Genomic DNA, 21,111 nt, shown 5'->3' on the forward strand with positions numbered 1-21,111 from the left:
TGTCTGGTGAATGGGGGTGGAGAAATTGGTATATCAGGCACAGGGCTGCCCACCTAAATTTGATCAAATCTGAGGTCCATGGGTGGAGGTGAGAGAAAAAAGAGGGGTAGAGGCAATTTGTGGAAGCCTGGCGCACAGACGAGCGGCTGAGGCCTCAACTCTAGATCAACTGAGGGGATCCTTCTGGCATGGGTGGCTATCAACTGGAAGGAGTCTTATTTGTCATACTATTATCCGGTGCAGCCCACCCTTGGGTGGTTCACTGTATTTCGGAACGTATACTGTATCCTCATGTCCACGAAGTTGGGGGGTTGTGTTATGCAGTGTACCTTTATGCAAAAGTGAATAAAGAGTTTCTTTTTTAAAAAGGGGGTTATTTCAGGCATCAGGTTTAAACTGCAGCAGTGAGGGTAGATTAGTAGGCTCGAAGTCTTGCTTTCCTCATTGATGGCCCTATAAGAAATGAAGTCCACAGGTGACATTTAACTTTCCATGCCGTGGTGTAATTTCTACACCATATACTATGGCCTTATAGGAAAGTTAAATATGCCAATCAAGGATTAGACCATTTAAACATGTTTTACAGGTTTGAGCACATACACTGGACACTGAACAGCAGCACCCCACTGTGCAGAGTGTACAAACTGGCAAACTAGTCCCACTGAAACCTACAAAATTCAACAAAACCCCAGATCATGCCAGCTTGTACACTCCAGAACTCAGGACCACCAAGCTCAACTGCCACCAGCTGGAGAAACAATGATGCACCACTAAGAACACCGCCGACAGAGCAGCTCACAAAACATCCCTCAGCAAATTTCACTGGCACATCAAGGAAGCCAGAAAAGAAGCCATCACCACTTACATCAACTCCGCGGCCAACCAAAGTCACCAAAGACCAGCTCACCTCCGCCCTCACCAGCACCCCACCACAGACGGCGCCAGATGCTAGAACCGCGTCACACAACCTCCACTGCTGGATCAAGAACTGCACCGACATCACTGGACCCCTCAAGAAAGCCACAGAGACACATTAAGAAAGCAAGCTGGTTCACCCCTGCACTCCAAGAATCCAAGCGCTCCTGTCAACGACTCGAAAAGACATGGAGGAACAACAAAACCACAGAAACATGCACCGCCTACAAAGCAGCCACCACAGCACATCACCACCTCATTAAATCCACAAAGAAGAACTTCCTTCAAGACAGAGTCCTCACCAACGCCCACAACTCCAAAGAACTCATCTCCATCATCTAAGAATTTGTCAAACCCGGCAGCTAAACAACAGACATCCACCCTCTCAAGACCTCTACAACAGACACAGCACCTTTTTTCACCTCAAGGTTAAGACGATCTACAACAACTTCGACAACCAAAACCTCTGCACTCCTCCAGCTTCAACCCCAAGCGACGCCACCCAACAGACCCTGCTCACCTGGACCCCGCTCACAACAGAAGACACCTTAAAGACAATGAAGAGTATCCATTCTGGAGCCCCATCAGACCCTTACCCACCCCACATATTCCACAGATCCGCCACGGCCTCTGCACTCGACCTATGCCAGACGATCAACTGCACCCTCGAAACTGCCACATTCCCCGATGACTAGAAACACGCCAAAGTCAACCCCCTCCTGCAGAAACCCTCCGCAGGCCAGATGAACCTCAAGAACTTCAGGCCCATCTCCCTGCTTCAGTTAACAGCCAAGGTCATCGAAAAGGCCGTCCACACCCAGCTAGCAAACTTCATTGAAGCCAACAACGTCCTGTACATCTCCCAAACCGTATTCTGCAGCAACCACAGCACCAAGAGTGCCCTACTTGCTGCCACTGACAACATCCACTCGCTCCTCGACCAGGGCCAAACGGCACCCCTCATCCTCCTGGACCTCGCTGCTGCATGATGCTGGCATCCGTGGAAAGGCCCTTGACTGGATATGCTCATTTATCACAGGCAGAACAGAGCGAGTCATACTCCTGCCCTACCTCTTGGAACCAACAGAGACCAGATATGGAGTGTCCAAGGGATCCTCCCTCAGCCCCACCCTCTTCAACATCTACATGTCCCCCCTCGCAAGCATTGTCAGAAACCATGGGCTCAATATTGTTTCCTACGCCGATGACATCTAGCTCATCCTCTCCCTCACCAAAGCACCCAACATCACAAGGCATAACTTCCAAGAAGGGATTAAAGCCGTCACCACCTGGATAAAGAAGAGCTGCCTGAACCTCAACTCTGAGAAAACTGAAGTCCTCATGCTTGGCTCCACCCCCTCTGCGTGGGAAGACACCTGGTGGCCTCCCTCCCTCAAAAACTTCCCCACCCCGACGGACCACGCACGAAACCTCAGCATCATACTAGACTCATTGTTCTTGATGAACCAACCACCAGATCAACTCGGTATCCTCAGCCTGCATCAACACTCTCCGCATACTCCAAAAAATGTTCAGATGGATCCCATCTGAATCCAGATAAACAGTCACGCACGCCCTCATCAGTAGCAGACTAGACTACTGCAATGCTCTCTACGCCGGAATCAACAAGAAACTACTCTGTAAGCTCGAGACCGGCCAGAACGGCGCAGCCAGACTGATCCTAGACATCCCCAGCACACCCACATCACCGAACACCTCCACGATCTCCACTGGCTCCCCATCCAAAGAGGAATAACCTTCATGCTTCCCACTCATGCATACAAGGCCCGCCACAACCTCGTACCAGCATACCTAAACGGCCGCCTCTCCTTCCAATCATGCAAGAGGCTCCTTCGATCAGCTGACCTCCCTCTGGCCACCATCTCACGCATCTACAAGACCAGAACGGGAGGAAAGTCCTTCTCCTACCTCGCAGCCAAGGCCTGGAACCACCTCCCCCTCTGGCAAATCCCTATACTGTTCCAGTTCAGGAGGGACCTCAAGACCTGGCTCTTCAGATGACCCCAGCAGTCAACGGAGCTGCCCCCGTCTGCACCCAGTGCCTTAAGACCCTCGCAACCGAGTAGTCATGCTCTACAAACCCCTGATTGATTGATTGAACCAAGGGAACTCTTCAAAATAGTCAAAGAATTCTCCAACCCAACAGCCACAGAGAACATCATCCACCCCTCCCAAGAACTCTGCAACACCCTCTCAGAGAACTTCCACAGCAAGATCAACATCTACAACAATTTTAACTTCCAAACTGCCACCCACAACCAACAAACATCTTCCAAACCATTATCACCTGGTCTCCGCTTGCCGCCCTTACCACCTCAGCCATCATGTCTTTTATCCAGTATGGAGCGCCCACCACCTCTGCCCCACCACCTGTACAACCTTGCAATGAACCCAATCAGCACGCAACTCAATGGCATGGTGAGCAAACAAAACGATGGATTTAGGCCCAGATCTCTGTACTGGGGTGAATGTATGACATTGTTCTGCATTTTGTCCATCAATTGTTCTTTTTGCATTTGTCACCCTGATTGGGACGGGTATGCCCCAGACGTGGGTCCCGTGCTCTCCATGCCACTGGAATCAAGCTATCCTGGCTGATGAGGGCTGAAAGTCTTAAACCGGTCCTAGGATGCTTGTTTCCAGTCCGAGAAGGACCTGGCCTGTGAGTTTGGGTTGGACTATTCCCATTGGGCGCAGGGTCAAGACGGATTTGCATATGGCTGGGTCCAAACTGGAATGGCATGGTAAGCAAAAAAACGATGGATTTAGGCCCAGATCTCTGTTCTGGGGTGAATGTATGACATTGTTCTCATTCTGTCCATCAATTGTTCTTTTTGCAACTCCATCTCCACAGCAACCTTCTTGGACAGATGGAAACACTCAGACATCAGACCCCTCCTAAAGAAAGCCTCAGTGGACCCCAGCGATCTAAAAAATTATCATTTGATCTCCCTGCTCCCCTACCCAGCCAAAGTACTAGAGAAAGCCATCAACCATGAGTTCACTGAATTCCTGGAACATAACCGCCTACTGAATGCCTCACAATCAGGATTTTGTGCCAACCAGAACACTGAGACCGTGCTGATTGCATCCACAGACGACATCAGAACACTCCTCAACTGCAGAGAAACTGTGGTCCTGATCCTCCTCGACCTCTCTGCGGCATTCAACACTGAAAATACCCTCATCAACGGACTCTACAACATAGGCATACAGCAAGACACCCTCAAGTGGAATGCTTCCTTCCTTACAGGACACACACAGAGCATCCAACTGCCTTCCTTCACCTCCTCTCCCAAAAACATCATATGCGGCGTACTACAAGGATCATCCCTCAGCCCCACCCTGTTCAACATCTACATTACCTCCCTGGCAGACGGCATCAGATCTCATGGACTCAGCATAATCTCCTATGCAGACGAACCTCAACTGATCCTCTCTCTCCCCGAAGACTCCCCCTACTCCAAAGCAAACTTCTGCAAAGCCATGACCAACGTAGGCAAATGGATGAGTGATAACTGCCTCCAACTCAACTCCGACAAAACTGAAGTACTGATCTTTGTGAAGAACACCTCCATGTGAGACCACAGCCGGTGGCCTGCAGAACTCAGGCCTACACCCACACCGACTGACCATTCACACAACCTCTATATAATCTAAACAGCCAACTGACCATGAAATGACAAGTCAACACAGTTGCCTCCTCCTGCTTCCACACACTTCGCATGCTCCACAAAATCTTCAAATGGATCCTAACCAACATCCGAAAGACTGTCACTAAGGCCCACGTCACCAGCCACCTCGACTATGACCATGGCCCCTATGTGGGCATCTCCGCCCAGCTCCTCAAAATACTCCCGACCATACAGAACTCTGCAGCCAGACTCATCCCGAACCTCCCCAAATAAACAAACATTGCTCCTCACCTGAGAAACCTTCACTGGCTCCCCATCCAGAATAGATACCGGTTCAAGATCCTCACACACGCCTACAAGCCCTCCTCGACCTAGGACCTGCCTAAATCAACCATCTAGACATCTGCACTCCTCTTCATTCGCTCTCACACACACACACCTGCATCCGTCACAGCTGCAGTGGTGGTCGCTCCTTCTTCTACATTGCTGCCTGGACCTGGAACAAGCATCCCCTCAAGCTCCCTACAGCCCCCTTGCTTGCAGACTTCGGAAAGAGACTTAAGGCCTGGCTCTTCAGAGACCCAGCGTCTAGATACCCCTAGGTGTGGCAATGTTGCGCTTTACAAAAGCTGATTGGTTGATTGATTGCTTGATTGATAGAATTCCGCAAAAACATGGAGTTGCCCACACAAAAAGGAGCATTTTTCCCTCACCTAGTTTCTTATGATTCCGTATATATTTTTTTGCATTCGTTTAGGGTTGTTATATAAAGGCAAAGTTTACTTGGGCCATAGTATTATTTATTTACCGGTCATTTTACAAATACAGGGATATTTTCAATTTATCAAAGTAGGAAGTGTTCTAATTAAATGCTTAAGTTCAACTTATTCGTGCTGTATGCCTGCATTATCAATCCATGACTGACGAACACAAAAGTGCAGAAGGTTTTAGGTTTATCCTTTGCAGATTGATTTAGGTAATTTTAAGTGAAGATGTATACAAATGAATATTTATGAAAGAAATACCTATGTGGTACTGCCTCTTTTTATGTCATATATCCCCTAAAACAGAAGTTGTTTTCATTATATATGTTTCAGGAAGATTTCACATGTTGTATGCTGCCTAGATGTACCAACTATTTTGATTGATTCACTCATGTACCTGCTGCTTATTAAGATGGGTGTGTATCCCTAATCTTGTTTACCATACAGCATCTTTGATACATGTTCAGGGCTACTGAAGTGGTCATTGTACCAACTATCCTCATGTGTATTTTATCTATCTTTACACTCATATGTGTCCAGGAACTGTGTACAAAGAGTGAAGCCATTTCTTATTTCACTGTACCACTTAGAGTTTTGCTAATACGAGGAAGCGTTAATGAAAGGATTACTTCAGCTGAAATAGTGACTATGGCCCTCATTGCTAGTTAATGCTATATTCCAATCCCTGTACAATCCCACCTTTTCATAGTGATCGGAATTATGAGTTGTGTGATTATTATCACACGCTCGAAGTTTTCCCCTAATACATTCCGGCAAATCAAACCTGCCGAAATTTATCAGAAGAATAGGCCCTCGAAAAATTGTGAATTCAATGTGTTGGAAACCAATCACACTTGCTATTCCTTATTTTCCTTTTGAAAACTCTCAATAGGAGGTATTTACCACATTTAGGGCCTGATTACGATGGCGGAAGGCCAGCCACGGACAGCTTGTTGGTGGCGGGCCCTCCGCCATCGCAGTGCGAATTTCCCCCGCCATATTATGATGGCTGGGGGAAGCGTTGGGGAAGCGTGTCTGTCGGAAAGACCGGCCACCACGGTTCGGACAGGCGGTCCTTTTCTGACCGCCTGTCGGAGCAGCAGTATTGCCCAGCATTTCGGCAGTGCCTGCCAGGTACCTCTGTTGGGATTTTGATATCCCTTTCCGCCGGTCGTTGCAAGGCAGTCAACCCTCAACGAAAAGCTAGGCGAAAACGGCTTTGGGGGCCTGTAGCGGGCCCCCCTTCATCCATGGGCCTGGGACAAGGGCACTGTGACCCCCTGCATATCCCTACACCATATGGCAGGCACCACATGGTGCCTGCCACGTAGTTCAGGGATATGCAAGTTCCTTTATTAACGCATTGCGGCATGGGCTGCTAACCACATCCCCGCCTCGCATTGTGGGGAGGCCCCCTCATAGACAGCCGATCCCAAATCCGAAACGATGGCGGACATACTGTCCGTCCGCTATCATAATGACCCCCTTAGTTACTACCTCTCCATGAGGAAACTATGTATTTTTCAAAAGGAAAATACATATTTTTGTTTGAACTCAACCTGTTTTTCAGATCTTGGACAACTTTAGAGAGTAAACATGTTACCAATATTTACATATTATAGATAAGTTTAATAATTTTTAAAAATCAGAAATATGGAAAATCATTAGAATCACTTTTTTCGAGGAAAAAAGGATGGAAATTTGACCTGCATACTTTTCGTAGAAAAAGTTCTGAGTTTGTAATGCAACCAACCATAAGGCAAAAAAATGTCTTAGCATGGGTGGTGCAAACCACTTACAATTTAGGAGGTTAAAAATGGTTAGAAGTGATTAAAAGAATTGTGTAGTCAACTAAACGCTTGCCAATCTGGTGCTGGAGATGAAAGGAAATCCATCTGTCAATAAGTCAATGTGTAAAGCTTTCTGTATGCATCATGTTGTGTTTACTTGACTGTACCCACGTGTGCTTTCCGTAAATCTTTTAGTGGATGTGCAGGAGCTTCTGGCTTTAACAGTTATCTATATAGAAAACACATATCAAAGACATGTAAAAGACTGAAATACTATTACAGGCACACAGCTTCAGTGATTGCTGTTAAGTCAATACTATCAATGCAATTCTTCTCGTCTGATTTTTGCTTGCTGATAGCTCTTAAAATTAAGGGCCTGATTTTGAGTTTGGCAGACAGGTAACTCAGTCATAAACGGGATGGATAGCCTGTCTGCCATATTACAAGTGCATTATGTCCTATGCAGAAGCGTCGCACCACTGCTTTTAAGCAGTGCACTGCAAAGTAGAGGAAACATAAAATGATAATAACTTTGAGTTAATATCTTTTTATGTTTCCTGCTGCTTTGCGGGCGGACAGGTTGGAAGGGCTGCTCTGCTCAATGGCTGTTTGGTCAGCCCTCTCAGGCGTACTTTCCCCGTTCTCCATGGCAGCTGCGTTACAGCCCAAATGGAGAACAAGCCAAGGCCCCCATTTCCTGGTTGAGCGTCAAACCAGGACAGTCAAAACGAATCACAATGCTGCATTGCAGCATTGTGATTGGTCAGGGGAGCCTTTTCTGTGCTCCCTGTGCCTCTGTCTGACGGGAAGAGAGCAGATACGCGGGACCAGCGCGGCAAGGTAAGTGTTTCTTTTATTAAAAAGAATGGCATTGTTCCCGCCCCCCACCAAGCCTGCCTCTCGCCCCTGCACCACCCATGAATAATGTCGGCCGCCATTGATCCTATGACACTTGCAATGTGACGGATGGGTTGTACATTACGTTTGTGGCGTAGTATCCCATCAGCTGAACTCTAAACCAGGCACTCAATGTGTTAATGTGTGAGAATAAAAAGCTATGGGCTAGAGAAAGATTAATTCTTCACTCAAACAATTTGTCTGGTATTTATCACAGGTCATGCTTGATACAACCAATCATTTTAGTGAAGAGGTCATTAATCAACGAAATCTTGAAAAAATAGAGCTGTTGGAGGAAGAACAACACGAAGAGCAAAAGGAAGAGAAAGATGAAAGGTGAGGCAAATTCACATTGACTGGCAATGATTATGTGATCTGAATTATTCCTCAAATAAATGTGAATGAAACCATCCTGCAAATTATTGACTGTTACATTGTCCGGTTTCATTCAGTATCAATGTGTTGTGTGTCGATTTATATATTGTATATAGATTTCCCGATATATGCCCTTATATAGCTACAATTCACATTGCCCTTATTTAGGCATAGAAATCCAGCCCTTATTTAGGCATTGTTCATGTTAACCAAATACAGGCATTGTCAACTACATCCGATCCTCTTCATCACGAGTTCTTGGAAAACCAGACTCTTAAGCCATTAGGACTTCCCCTTGCCTGGATATTGATTTCTCCAAGAACTCATTTATTATGCATGAACATCTATTCCTTAGGGGTTCATTCATGACGTTCATATGCCCGACTTACACGTCAATACAGGCATTCCTAAACACCTTCAAGGTATAAATATACCGTCACTTGCTATGGCAAGGCACGTTGTGGTTTGGCTACCTACTTGCACAACGTGGCTCGCCACAGCAGGTCCCAAAGGAAGTCAACTCCCTAACTGACGAACTGACAAGACGCTGTCATCCTCCTCGCCGAGAATCCAGCTCCAGTGTTTCTGATTACCCTTGCGGGGTGTTAGAGATTGAGTCCCGGGAAAGAGATTCCAACCACTCTCATTCTAAGTTATGGAGCTGATTAGAATCTAGAGAAACGTTTGGCAAGGTGGGCAGTCATAATATCGAGTCTTTTATTTCGACTGGACAGAATATCGAGTAAAAAATATAGAATGGACATAATATCGACTAGACATAATATAGACAACAAAAATATCGACTAGAGAAAATTAATATCGAATAGAATGGACATAATATCGAATCAAAAATATAGAATGGACATAATATCGACTAGACATAATATAGCCAACAGAAATATCGAATTTAAGGTAAGTTAATAATAATTTTTATTTTTTGTGTAATATAAGTCTGTAGCGGGTTGTGGGTTTATAGGGGAATAGGGTGGGAAGTAATTTAATTATAATTAATTAAATATGTTAATTTATTTATTGATATTTATTTAGAATTAATTGTTAATTAATTATTAATTGGTAATTAATTAAAATATAATTGGTAATTAATTATAATTGATTAATTGATAAATATTTTAATTTTAGTAATTTTTTTTCTGTAGCGGGTTGTGGGTTTATAGGGGAATAGGGTGGGAAGTAATTTAATTATAATTAATTAAATATGTTTATTTATTTATTGATATTTATTTATAATTAATTGTTAATTAATTATTAATTGGTAATTAATTAAAATATAATTGGTAATTAATTATAATTGATTAATTGATAAATATTTTAATTTTAGTAATTTTTTTTCTGTAGCGGGTTGTGGGTTTATAGGGGAATAGGGTGGGAAGTAATTTAATTATAATTAATTAAATATGTTAATTTATTTATTGATATTTATTTAGAATTAATTGTTAATTAATTATTAATTGGTAATTAATTAAAATATAATTGGTAATTAATTATAATTGATTAATTGATAAATATTTTAATTTTAGTAATTTATTTTCTGTAGCGGGTTTTGGGTTTATAGGGGAATAGGGTGGGAAGTAATTTAATTATAATTAATTAAATTATTATATTATTTATTGATATTTATTTATAACTAATTGTGATTTATTTATTAATTAGTAATTAATTAAAATATATTTGGTAATTAATTATAATTGATTAATTGATAAATATTTTAATTTTAGTAATTTATTTTCTGTAGCGGGTTGTGGGTTTATAGGGGAATAGGGTGGGAAGTAATTTAATAATAATTAATTTATTTTTTTAAATTATTTATTGATATTTATTTATAATTAATTGTTAATTATGTATTAATTGGTAATTAATTAAAATATAATTGGTAATTAATTATAATTGATTAATTGATAAATATGTTAATTTTAATAAATTACTTTCTGTAGCGGGTTGTGGGTTTATAGGGGAATAGGGTGGGAAGTAATTTAATTATAATTAATTAAATATGTTAATTTATTTATTCTTAATTATTTGGAATACATTGTTAATTAAATAATAATTGGTAATTAATAAAAATATGATTGGTAAATAATTTTAATTGATTAATTGATAAATATGTTAATTTCATTCATTTATTGTCTGTAGCGGGTTGTGGGTTTATAGGGGAATAGGGTGGGAAATAATTTAATTCTCATTAATTAAATATGTCATTTAAATTATTGGTATTTATTTTGAATTAATTGTTAAATATTTTTTAATAGGTAATTAATTAAAATATAATTGGTAATTAAAATTAATTTATTAATTTTGAAATTGTAAATTAATTTATTGTTAATAGGTAATTAATTAGTATGAGTAGGCAATTTTTATAATTAAATAATTTTATTTTGTATTTATAAATAAATATTTAATATTTTTTATACACGTACAATATTTTATTTATTTGTAATTGGTATTACTATTTATGTTATTTATATCTATTTGTGAAGTATTTACTTTCCCTATTATTGCACTCTCTGAAGTTGGAATAGTAATTTTAACCCCTACGCTATACAACACTTTCCCTACTGTTGCACCCACTGGAGTGGGTATGCAACGTTTACAACGCAAATTTTACTATGCACTACCATTACAACGAAACTTTTACAACGCAAAAACTTTTACAACGCATACATATACAAAGCATGTTTTTACAACGCAGATACCTTTACAACACATACCATTACAACGTAAGTATTGCTAAGTATATAATTATTTTTAAAATGTTATATGTTTGGGTTTTTGGGTAAAGGGGTATTTTTAGGGTTCAGGTTCAGTTTTCAGTTTTTGGGTAAAGGGGTATTTTTAGGGTTCAGGGTCAGTTTTCAGTTTTTGGGTAAAGCGGTATTTTTAGAGTTCATGGTCAGTTTTCAGTTTTTGGATAAAGGGGTATTTTTAGGGTTCAGGGTCAGTTTTCAGTTTCTGGGGTAAAGGGGTATTTTTAGGGTTCAGGGTCAGTTTTCAGTTTTTGGGTAAAGGGGTATTTGTAGGGTTCAGGGTCAGTTTTCAGTTTTTGGGTTAAGGGGTATTTTTAGGGTTCAGGGTCAGTTTTCAGTTTTTGGGGTAAAGGGGTATATTTAGGGTTCTGGGTCAGTTTTCAGTTTTTGGGTAAAGGGGTATTTGTAGGGTTCAGGGTCAGTTTTCAGTTTCTGGGGTAAAGGGGTATTTTTAGGGTTCAGGGTCAGTTTTCAGTTTTTGGGTAAAGGGGTATTTTTAGGGTTCAGGGTCAGTTTTTAGTTTTTGGGTAAAGGGGTATTTGTAGGGTTCAGGGTCAGTTTTCAGTTTTTGGGTAAAGGGGTATTTTTAGGGTTCAGGGTCAGTTTAGGGTTTTTGGGGTACAGGGGTACTTTGTAAAAATAAAGTAAAATTATATTTAAATTACATTAATTAAATAAAATTAAATTATATTATAATATTTTAAATTAATTTATATTAAAAAAAATATTATATACTTACCAATACTTACGTTGTAATGGTATGCGTTGTAAAGGTATATGCGTTGTAAAATCTTGCGTTGTAAATGTATGAGTTGTAAAAGTTTTTGTGTTGTAAAAGTTTTGATGTAATGGTAGGTGTTGTAAAAGTATGCGTTGTAACGTCATACATCCCTGGAGTGGGAATAGTAATTTTAACCCCTACGCTATCCAGCGGTTTCCCTACTGTTGCACCCACTGGAGTGGGAATAGTAAATTTTACCTCTACGCTATCCAACACTTTTGCTAATGTTGAACTCACTATAGGTGTTACAATAAATTTTAACCATTTTCTATGCTACGCTAAAAATGTTATATATGTTTATTTAATAATATGTTTTTATATATATATATATATATATATATATATATATATATATATATATTATTTTTGGTGATATAATTTTTTTAATTATAGAAATTATTTATTAAAATTAAAATTTTAAAATAATTATTTCTAAGTTTATATTAAATATATGTATTACTATATTAGTTTTAACTTAATTTTAAGACATTTAAAAAAATCGATATTTTGACAGTCTATATTTTTGTAAGTCGATATTTTGGAGTCGATATTTTGGTACTTACCTGTTTGTAGATAGGGAGTCGATATTTTGTCACTCGATATTTTTCACTCGATATTTGTGTATCTCGATATTTGTGACGTCGATATTATGTCAGTGATCCGTTTGGCAATTCTTGGCATAACTAAACTAAACTAGACTATAGCTAAAACAGCACACACTTCTTCCCTCTTACTAGACTTAGGTTAGGTACACTGGGGTAAGATTATTTTAGAGGCACCAGATGAGTATTTTCGCCTGTGTTATTTATGTATGTATTTTCATATATGTCATAGATACAGACCATGCTATTACAGTATTTTTTTATATTACTGTTTACGCTGTATGCATTATACTTCGCATTCTTCCTTACGATTGTAGCAGTTCATATCTCTTGCATGAGAAAGAAACCCTTTTATTGAAACGCCTGTCTCTCTATTTCTGTGCAACTCTGTAGAAACTAAGCATGCACGATTGACTGAGTGAAACTGTAATTTATTATTTCCACGATTCTGAAGATATTGTTCTGACTCTAAGGGAAACAAAGTTGTCATGTTTATGCGGTTATCAGAAACTAATCCCTTCTAGTTCATTCGAGAAAGTTTCTAGTGACCTCTGAGTTAGCTGGCACGAACAAGTAATTAAGTTTAATGTACTCGAAAGAGACATACTGACCTCAGTCCTATGTCAAATCTATAGTGTACATTATTTCAATGCGCAGAGCTTATCAGGGATATAGGAACTACACTACATGGCGGCCAACGTTTTGGTAAGGCACTAATTTAATGCTAGATACTGAAGTAACTCAGTCGTGCTTTTCTCAGAGACCTCTTTACTCGTAATACTCCAATAGACGTCTGGAGTGGGTAAGGGATAATCGTACAAAACTTTTGGGTGCATGGGATGAATGGGCGCTCATATAGTAATTATCACTTCGTTTAACTTCACAGACAAATTAGTTTGGTGCATCCAAAGTATGGGAAGGGAACACCCTACTGCCCTAAACTCAATCAGGGATTGACAACTTTAAACAATAAACCTTGGAGCACACATGCACAATCAAAAGTTCAATTTATAAATATGTGAAGAAATCAGCAAAAACAGCGGTAGGGCTCTTGTTCTCCTTTTATATACTCATGTTGCATATGAGATAGGCATCTTTTACTGTTGAAGCCTTGCCTCGCATGTTCTGCAAATAATAAGAGATTCTCCTCTACCTTATCAGGATTATCACCGGAGAAAAGCTAAAGGTACCAGCATCAAATTGATGCAAATTTTATTAATTATTTTCACATAGGGTACATAAATATAATACCACCATGGTTGATCCAGGGTTCAAAGTTGAATGATCACGTTGTCACACTGAACTAGATGTTAAAGGACTTCATGGACGTATCTGTAAATCTGAATATGAACTCATGTTTTACAATGTTTTGATGGTTTTGGCAAAAGTAGAGGATTGTTGCAAAATGACACTCACACTGTACATTTGAATAGTCCCTTTGCACTTGGTTGTAGTAAAGTGGGCTCTATTGGCACTGACTCGAGTTCTACTGTATTTAATTACAAATGTGCAATCTGTATTATTTGGAGCCCTGATGAAGCCATAGGTTAACTCTACCAATGCGAAACGCATTGGCACAAAGGGATTGGAATTTGGTGAAATTGAAGAAAAGAACAACAAGAGCCCTACTGCCGTTTTTGCTGATTTCTTCACATATTTATAAATTGAACTTTTGATTGTGCATGTGTGCTCCCAATGATTATTGTTTATTGGGTAAGGGATAATATCCGCCACAGCTGAGTAGGACGAAAAATCCTATGTATTAGCTTTTTGGTTTGTTTAACGTTGAAGGATACAGTGTTGTAAAATATTGTGCACCTTATCTTTGTAATGTCTAATAATGACAATTGCACCGAAACCGGTGGAGCTGCGGCTGATCCAGTCGAAAGCAGCTTTTAACTTTACAGGTTTCCAAGAAACCGACGAGAATGCTTTAATCATTACTCCAAATTTAGGGAGAGCCTTCACTCTAAAACTTATAAAACATGGCCTTACATCAAGAGGTGGTAGAGCAGTTTTTATGATAGAGGTACATGAATATCACCAGACAGAGGTATTCTACCCATGGATTGTATTCCCTGAATCAAATCCAGTAACACATATGTTTCACTTCTACAAAGAAGATGATCCACCAGAGGAATATGTTCCCTTCGAGGATATTGAAATTCCACTCACATACCAGAAGCATGAGCTCTGGTTTAAAGGCACCCTAAAACATTTAAATCACATTACCAGGCTCGGTCCACTAGGTAGACCAGGAGCAACATGGCCCATTTAGCTGGCTATACACCTCATCCTGACATTAATGACATATCAGACGTAGAACTACTCGCTCAACTCAAAGAGTTAATCAAAAAATTTAGACAATTGGTTCAATATGTCATGCGGACTCTCACAGTCCAACCTTCAGTAGTTATTCCACAACAAACCTCTCACCAGGGGAATACACTAAAAATTACACCACAGACTGTACACGCAGTCATGGGTAAATAACCCGCAAAACGTGAACAAATTCCGGTCTGGATTGCTCAGAAAATGACTCAAATCAAAGCAGTATTTACTACTACTAGCCCTCATGAGAAACTCAGAATTTTAACAATCTGTTTACCGATGGGGATCATACCAATCTGGGAGGACTGTACCACTTCGGGCACAGTCTTCGCTGAAATCTACACTAAAACACATGGTGTTCCGTCTATGACGGTAATGCCTGACGTCCTGAAACAGATTGAAAACGGATACGGGTCAGAGCCTGCTCTAAATTTTATTTATTTTTTAAACTCTTTTTATTTTATTTTAATCATAGAACAAACATACAGTCTTCCTCACAGTGTACATTCTATGTATTCGGTACATCGGTACAAATTTTTAGTTTTGTTGTTGGTACGGAGCTTTAGGCTCTTTTCACATCAGTACAAAACAGGCATCAATCCCATACAGCGATATCCCTCCTCCCGTGATGCCCCGGCGTTGTCTTACAATCTGTGCCTCTAATCAGGACGTCTTGTCATTTATATCACATTTGTATATGTACTTCTCAGTGCTCGAAGCAAAGAATGGGTTACAGATTCTACCAAATCACCATGCACACAGCTCTGCGATCTCCTTCTCATATATCCAACCCATGTGTCTGCCACCCCCCGTTTCTCAGACCCCTGTCTCTCTATTGCAGTAATATAGCCAAAGCGACTCATGTGGGGTCTCGTGGGTGTGCTGTCAGGTAGCATGTTAATGGGGCCCAAATGTCTCTAGGCCTAGAGGCCACGGGAAGCATTTCTGCGTAGGTCAGGAGCCTTTCCTGGCAAGTCACTAAGTCATCAAACCAAGCCTTAAATTTGGGTGCTCGCAGCCTGCTCTAAATTTAGGTATGAAATTGCTGAAAATGTTTTGCCAGGTCTCATCAATAATATTATCTAATATTAAAGGAAAAGCAGCATCAGCGGTGATCCACCATACATTAAGGGAATTTGATGTAACAGAACAACCACAAGAACTAGCCACAATAATTGAAAAATCCTATGAAGAATTATGCAGAGACAGTTTGGGTGGGAAACCAGTGAAACCACAACTGCACAGTCTTCGCTGCAATCTACACTAAAACACATGGTGTTCCGTCTATGACGGTAATACCTGACGTCCTGAAACAGATTCAAAACGATACGGGTCAGAGCCTGCTCTAAATTCTTTTTTTTTTTATAAACTCTTTTTATTTTTATTTTAATCGTAGAACAAACATACAGTCTTCCTCACAATGTACATTCTATGTATTCGGTACATCGGTACAAATTTTTAGTTTTGTTGTTGGTACGGAGCTTTAGGCTCTTTTCACATCAGTACAAAACAGGCATCAATCCCACACAGCGATATCCCTCCTCCCGTGATGCCCCGGCGTTGTCTTACAATCTGTGCCTCTAATCAGGATCTCTTGTCATTTATATCATATTAGTATATGTACTTCTCAGTGCTCGAAGCAAAGATTGGGTTACAGATTCTACCAAATCACCATGCACACAGCACAACCCGCTACGGGGGTAAACAAGCTTATAGTACAGCATGCGCGATCGTAAAAGGTTGTATGCACGATGGCAAATTCAGACCTATGATCACAAAAACAAAATCTCTAGGAGATTGTACAGCTCAGCGAGCTGAACTACAAGCATTCATCATGGTACTTGCAAATACAGATCGTGAATTCCCCACACTCAGAGTGTGCAATTCTTTCTACTGTGTAGAATCATATAATGAATATTTACACAATTGGCTTCAAAAGGGTTTCAAAGATGCAAAAGGTGGCACAATTAAGGATAAAACGCTTTGGGAATAAAACACTCATGTGATACACACGCTGAGTCATCAACATGATGGCGTTCACGTTGTAGGGAATTCATTGGCTTATGAAGCTGCAAATGGGGCTGTGCAAACGGCTTCCGTAGCTGCAATCACTCGTTCAAAAACGAAAATAGACAGTGAAATATTACTAGCTGTCAATGCTTCATGCAAAGGCAGTGATGCAGCGTTACCTAAAGGGTTTCCACTCAAATACTCATATATAACTGATACAAACAATGTTCCGTTTGCTCAAATCTCTGGAGTGGGGGATAGGGTAATTCCAAACACGGAACAAAGATTAGGACTAATCCTAGCAACACATGAAATGCTCACCTTTGCTCATGCAGGTGTATCCGCCACAGTATCATTATTAAAACAGAGATACTATTGGCCAGGCATTAGGAAACAGACCCGGAACTATGTTTTGGACTGTGAAATATGCCAGAAGATGAAAGTCTCCACTATGAAACGTCCTGCACAGATGCCCCTGTTAATCTCAGATAAAACATTAGCCTGCGTTTACCTGGACCACTGCGATCCCTTACAAAGGGATGGTAACTATAAGTATATCATGGTCGCAGTAGATATGTGTTCTAGGTTCCTTTGGATGTGGCCTCAGTGCTCGGCTGATGCTCGAACTGTTATAAAAGATTTGTGAGTCTTTATCGGCACATACGCAATAGGCGCGCTACATTCTGACCAGGGTCCTGCGTTTAGCTCTCGAGCTTACAAAGAAGCAATGGCCAGTTTGGGCGTTGCCTTGCAGTACTCTTCTCCATTCAATTCTCAGGGAAATTCGGTTGTGGAAAGAAAAGACTGGGACATAAAGCAGTCTATAACAGCTAGGGTATTAGGTTCGGGTGACGGGTGGGTCAAACATCTTTTTGGGGTCCAACGTAGTCTTAACTTGTCAGAAAATTCTCTAGGGGGTGTCACTCCATATGAGGTCCTATTTGAGACAAGAATGTTAGTTCCGGACCTTGATTGTCACACAACAGTGGTGGAAAATAAGAAATTTGCTATCAAAGATCATTTGGCTGTTTTACAGGACTTAAATGAACTAAGAATGAAACAAAGCAACGTGTTCCTAAAGCCAACCACCACTGTGGAAAAACCAACCATCCCAGCAAGGCCTGTCTGGATCCCAAAGCTTGGTGATCTAGTCAGCAAAAAGATCGTGGACAAGAAGGAATGTGTGCCTTCTTACAGACAACCAGTACCTGTCCTAGCAATCCACGGAACAAGAACAGTGATACTGCCGCAACTTGCTAGTAAGAGGGAGAACTGATTTGTGTCTATCGACCTGATCAAGCCACACTATGTGGCTGTAAGGGGATCAGAAGGAAAACGTAGTAAGCTTCTTCTAGGTAAAGCAGGCTTTATTTTTAGATAGGTATGCTTTTTTGCGAGTAGCCAGTCTGAATGATAAGTAGGGGGGGTTTCAAAGTCTTTTATCCTCTCTGTGCGAGTCCTAGCGGCGTCCTCTATTGGTCCCGTCCACCAGCTATTCCTCTGGTCAGGCTTTGGTTCAGGAACTCCTTAACCCCAAAAGAAAAAGGATTCAAAAGAAAAGCAGGGGTCAGTGTAATGTCCTGACTTAGTAGTGCGGGTGAGGGAGTGAGGGAGCAATCCTGTTTACCCAGTGTCCAGGCGGCAAACGGTGAGGAGTGGCGGTGAAAAGGGGGGGGGTATTTACACTATATACAGCGAGGCGGAGAGCGGTAGATGTTACTTGTTTGGCCTCTCCCGCCTCCCGGCCCAACTCGCAAACCGCTCCCATACCTGTCTCAGCCACACTCATCCTGGAGCGCGACTCGACGAAGGTTTACACAACACTCTCCTATTTCCCTTTCCTCTTGAGAGCTGGATGTTCTCTCCTGGCACCTCGGTTCTTCGTCCTGCTCTCTGGTCTTTAATTCTCCGGTCTCCTCTCGCTCCTTCCGTCCTCCGGTGTCACTTATTGGAGCCCAGGCGATGACTTCCTCCCTTGGGGCAGGGTCTCCGGCTCGTGAGCTCCAGTTAAAAGGATCGTCCTCCATTTCTCTGGGATCTGTTTTCGATGCTGACCACCAGTCATCCTGTCAAGGAAAAAGCAAAGGGGAAATATCATTCCGGGCTTCGCAGCAGTCTTTTGTTAGCCCTATTGTTTCCCCGCTCAAGTCTGCCTTGTGACATTGGCTGATACTAAGCAGTAGGCCAAGTGGACTCCGCCAATGTAGCAGACACACTCCTCTAGCTACTATTCAAGAGGTTGAAACTGAGAGACTCATCACCATTGAGAAATCTGCAGTGAGAAAAAAGGACTAAGCAACAAAGCTATGGAACTCCTTCCTCCTGAGAAATAACAGTTCGTCCTGAAACACCTGTCTACACAAAGGTAACAAGTGATCAAGTGGTTCCTGCGATTTCAACGAATCCGGATGCAATTCCAACCATTGACAGAACTGCCTCTGGCTATTTCATTAACTTTGATACGTTTTCTGAGGATCCCAGCTTACCTGAAATGACGCCAGCAAAAAGAACTTTCAAAGGGGGCGTGGCTTCGCGGGCGAAGATGGTGGATGCAGCTTGCTAGAGCTCCCACCAGCCCGATCCTGATCCGATGATTTATCCTGGCCCCCGGACCCGCACTATAGCCCACAATTGCTGCTGTGGTGGCGAACGGCAGGGGGTGCCTTCCGGTGCGGAGATTTGCGCTCCCGGACCCTCGGCGGTGGAGATAGCGGCTGCGGCGGCCTGAGGCCTGGTCCCGGCGGGTGCAGCCGGGGCCTCGATTTTGGTGACTCCCGGTCGGGGGCTTCCGAGGCTGGTCGGCCATCACGGCTGTTGGGCCCCTGCCCTGGGGCTTGGATCGGTGGCGGAGTGAAGAGTGGGGGCTTGGCCGTGCCCTCACGTGCAGGTGTGGCTGACAGGGCTGTGGAGACACCGGAGGAGGACTGCGGCCTGCGCCGAGATCCGGAGACCGGGGCCTCGAGTTTGGAGGTCCCCGGCAACTAGTGGTGGTGCGTGGAGGAGGCCTAAGCGGTGCAGCGGAGGAGCCGACGGCGCTGTGGCCCCCGGGGCAAGATCCTGCCCGGTCTGCTGCCGGGTTTGCCTGGATTCCTGTCCGGTGGAATCCCTGAGGCCTCCACGGGTGTGATGCCCGGGATCTGAGAGTGCCCGTGAGCAGTGGCGGCGGAGACGAGACGTGGTCGGTGAGTGTCCCCGGGGCCCCCGTGTGAGTGGCCGAGAGGCTGAGGAGCTGCGGCCCGCTGCTGGTGTGCCAGTAGACCACCCCGAGACTCTGGGCAGTGGTGTGGGGGAGCCGGCGGCCCGAGGCGTGCGGCTGGCAGCTGAAGGGTCTGGACTGGTGCCACAGGAGCGTGGAGGCATAGCCGGACCGGAGCCACACTATTCTCCCTGACAGACGGCCGGAGTTGCATGGAGGCCTGAGGTGTCCCTGGTCATTAGTGGAAGACTGCGCAGTGGAACCGTGTGCCTTGGGGCGGTAGAGCTCATAGGGTGGAGTGACCCTTGCTGATCCTGGTGGCGCAGTCAGTCCGGCCTGAGACGTTTCACGCATAGATTGCTGGGGACTGCCCCCCTTTACATCCCCAACATGACCAGAGGTGGTGGGGGCTGTGCGTCCTCCAAACAGGGGCCCATTGACAAATTCACCGGACCGAGTGGGGGGCCCAGGGCATCTGGAGGTGGCCAGGGCACAGGGCCGGACAACGCAGCGCTTATGGCGGCGATAACTCAGTCCAGGGATATGCTGGATGCCAAGATTGGAGCGGTAGGGGCTGATGTGACTCTGCTTCGTCAAGACCTTCGCAATGCAGTGGCTCGCATCACGGAGGCCGAGTCCAGAATCTCGTGCGTGGAAGACGATGTGGGGACTCTGAAGCAAAAAGTGGCTGCGATGGAGAAAATTCAGAGAGGCCTTGCGCTCCGGGTGGAGGACGCCGAGGGCGCGGGCGTGCAGAAACAACCTTCGCTTTGTGGGCTTTCCGGAGGGCTGCGAGAAGGGGAACATGGAACGCTTCTTATCCCAGTGGCTAGAGAGCTGGCTCCCCCCGGATGTTCTGTCGCGCTGTTTTGTGATAGAACGTGCACACAGAGCTCTAACGCAGAAGCCGCCTGCTGGGGAGCTGCCCCGGCCAGTGATTGCTAGAATTCTGAACTTCCACGACAAAGACACCATCCTGCGGGAGGCGAGGGCTAAGGATCAGCTCACATTTGAGAACCAGAAGATCATCAT

At 43.0% G+C, this 21,111-nt stretch overlaps 1 protein-coding gene across 3 annotated transcripts in view; it reads left to right on the forward strand.

Annotated features, from left to right (window-relative positions):
* The window catches only part of LOC144829492 (A-kinase anchor protein 17B-like), an 810,983-nt gene that overhangs the window by 689,540 nt on the left and 100,332 nt on the right, over positions 1 to 21,111 (forward strand). For all 3 annotated transcript variants that reach the window (XM_078688684.1, XM_078688685.1, XM_078688686.1), the window contains one exon: positions 8,240 to 8,358. In XM_078688684.1, coding sequence (XP_078544810.1) covers positions 8,240 to 8,358 — 119 coding nt within the window. The remainder of the gene's footprint in view (positions 1 to 8,239; positions 8,359 to 21,111) is intronic.

Source organism: Lissotriton helveticus, chromosome 4_1, assembly GCF_964261635.1.
Source record: "Lissotriton helveticus chromosome 4_1, aLisHel1.1, whole genome shotgun sequence".
Lineage (NCBI taxonomy): Eukaryota > Metazoa > Chordata > Amphibia > Caudata > Salamandridae > Lissotriton > Lissotriton helveticus.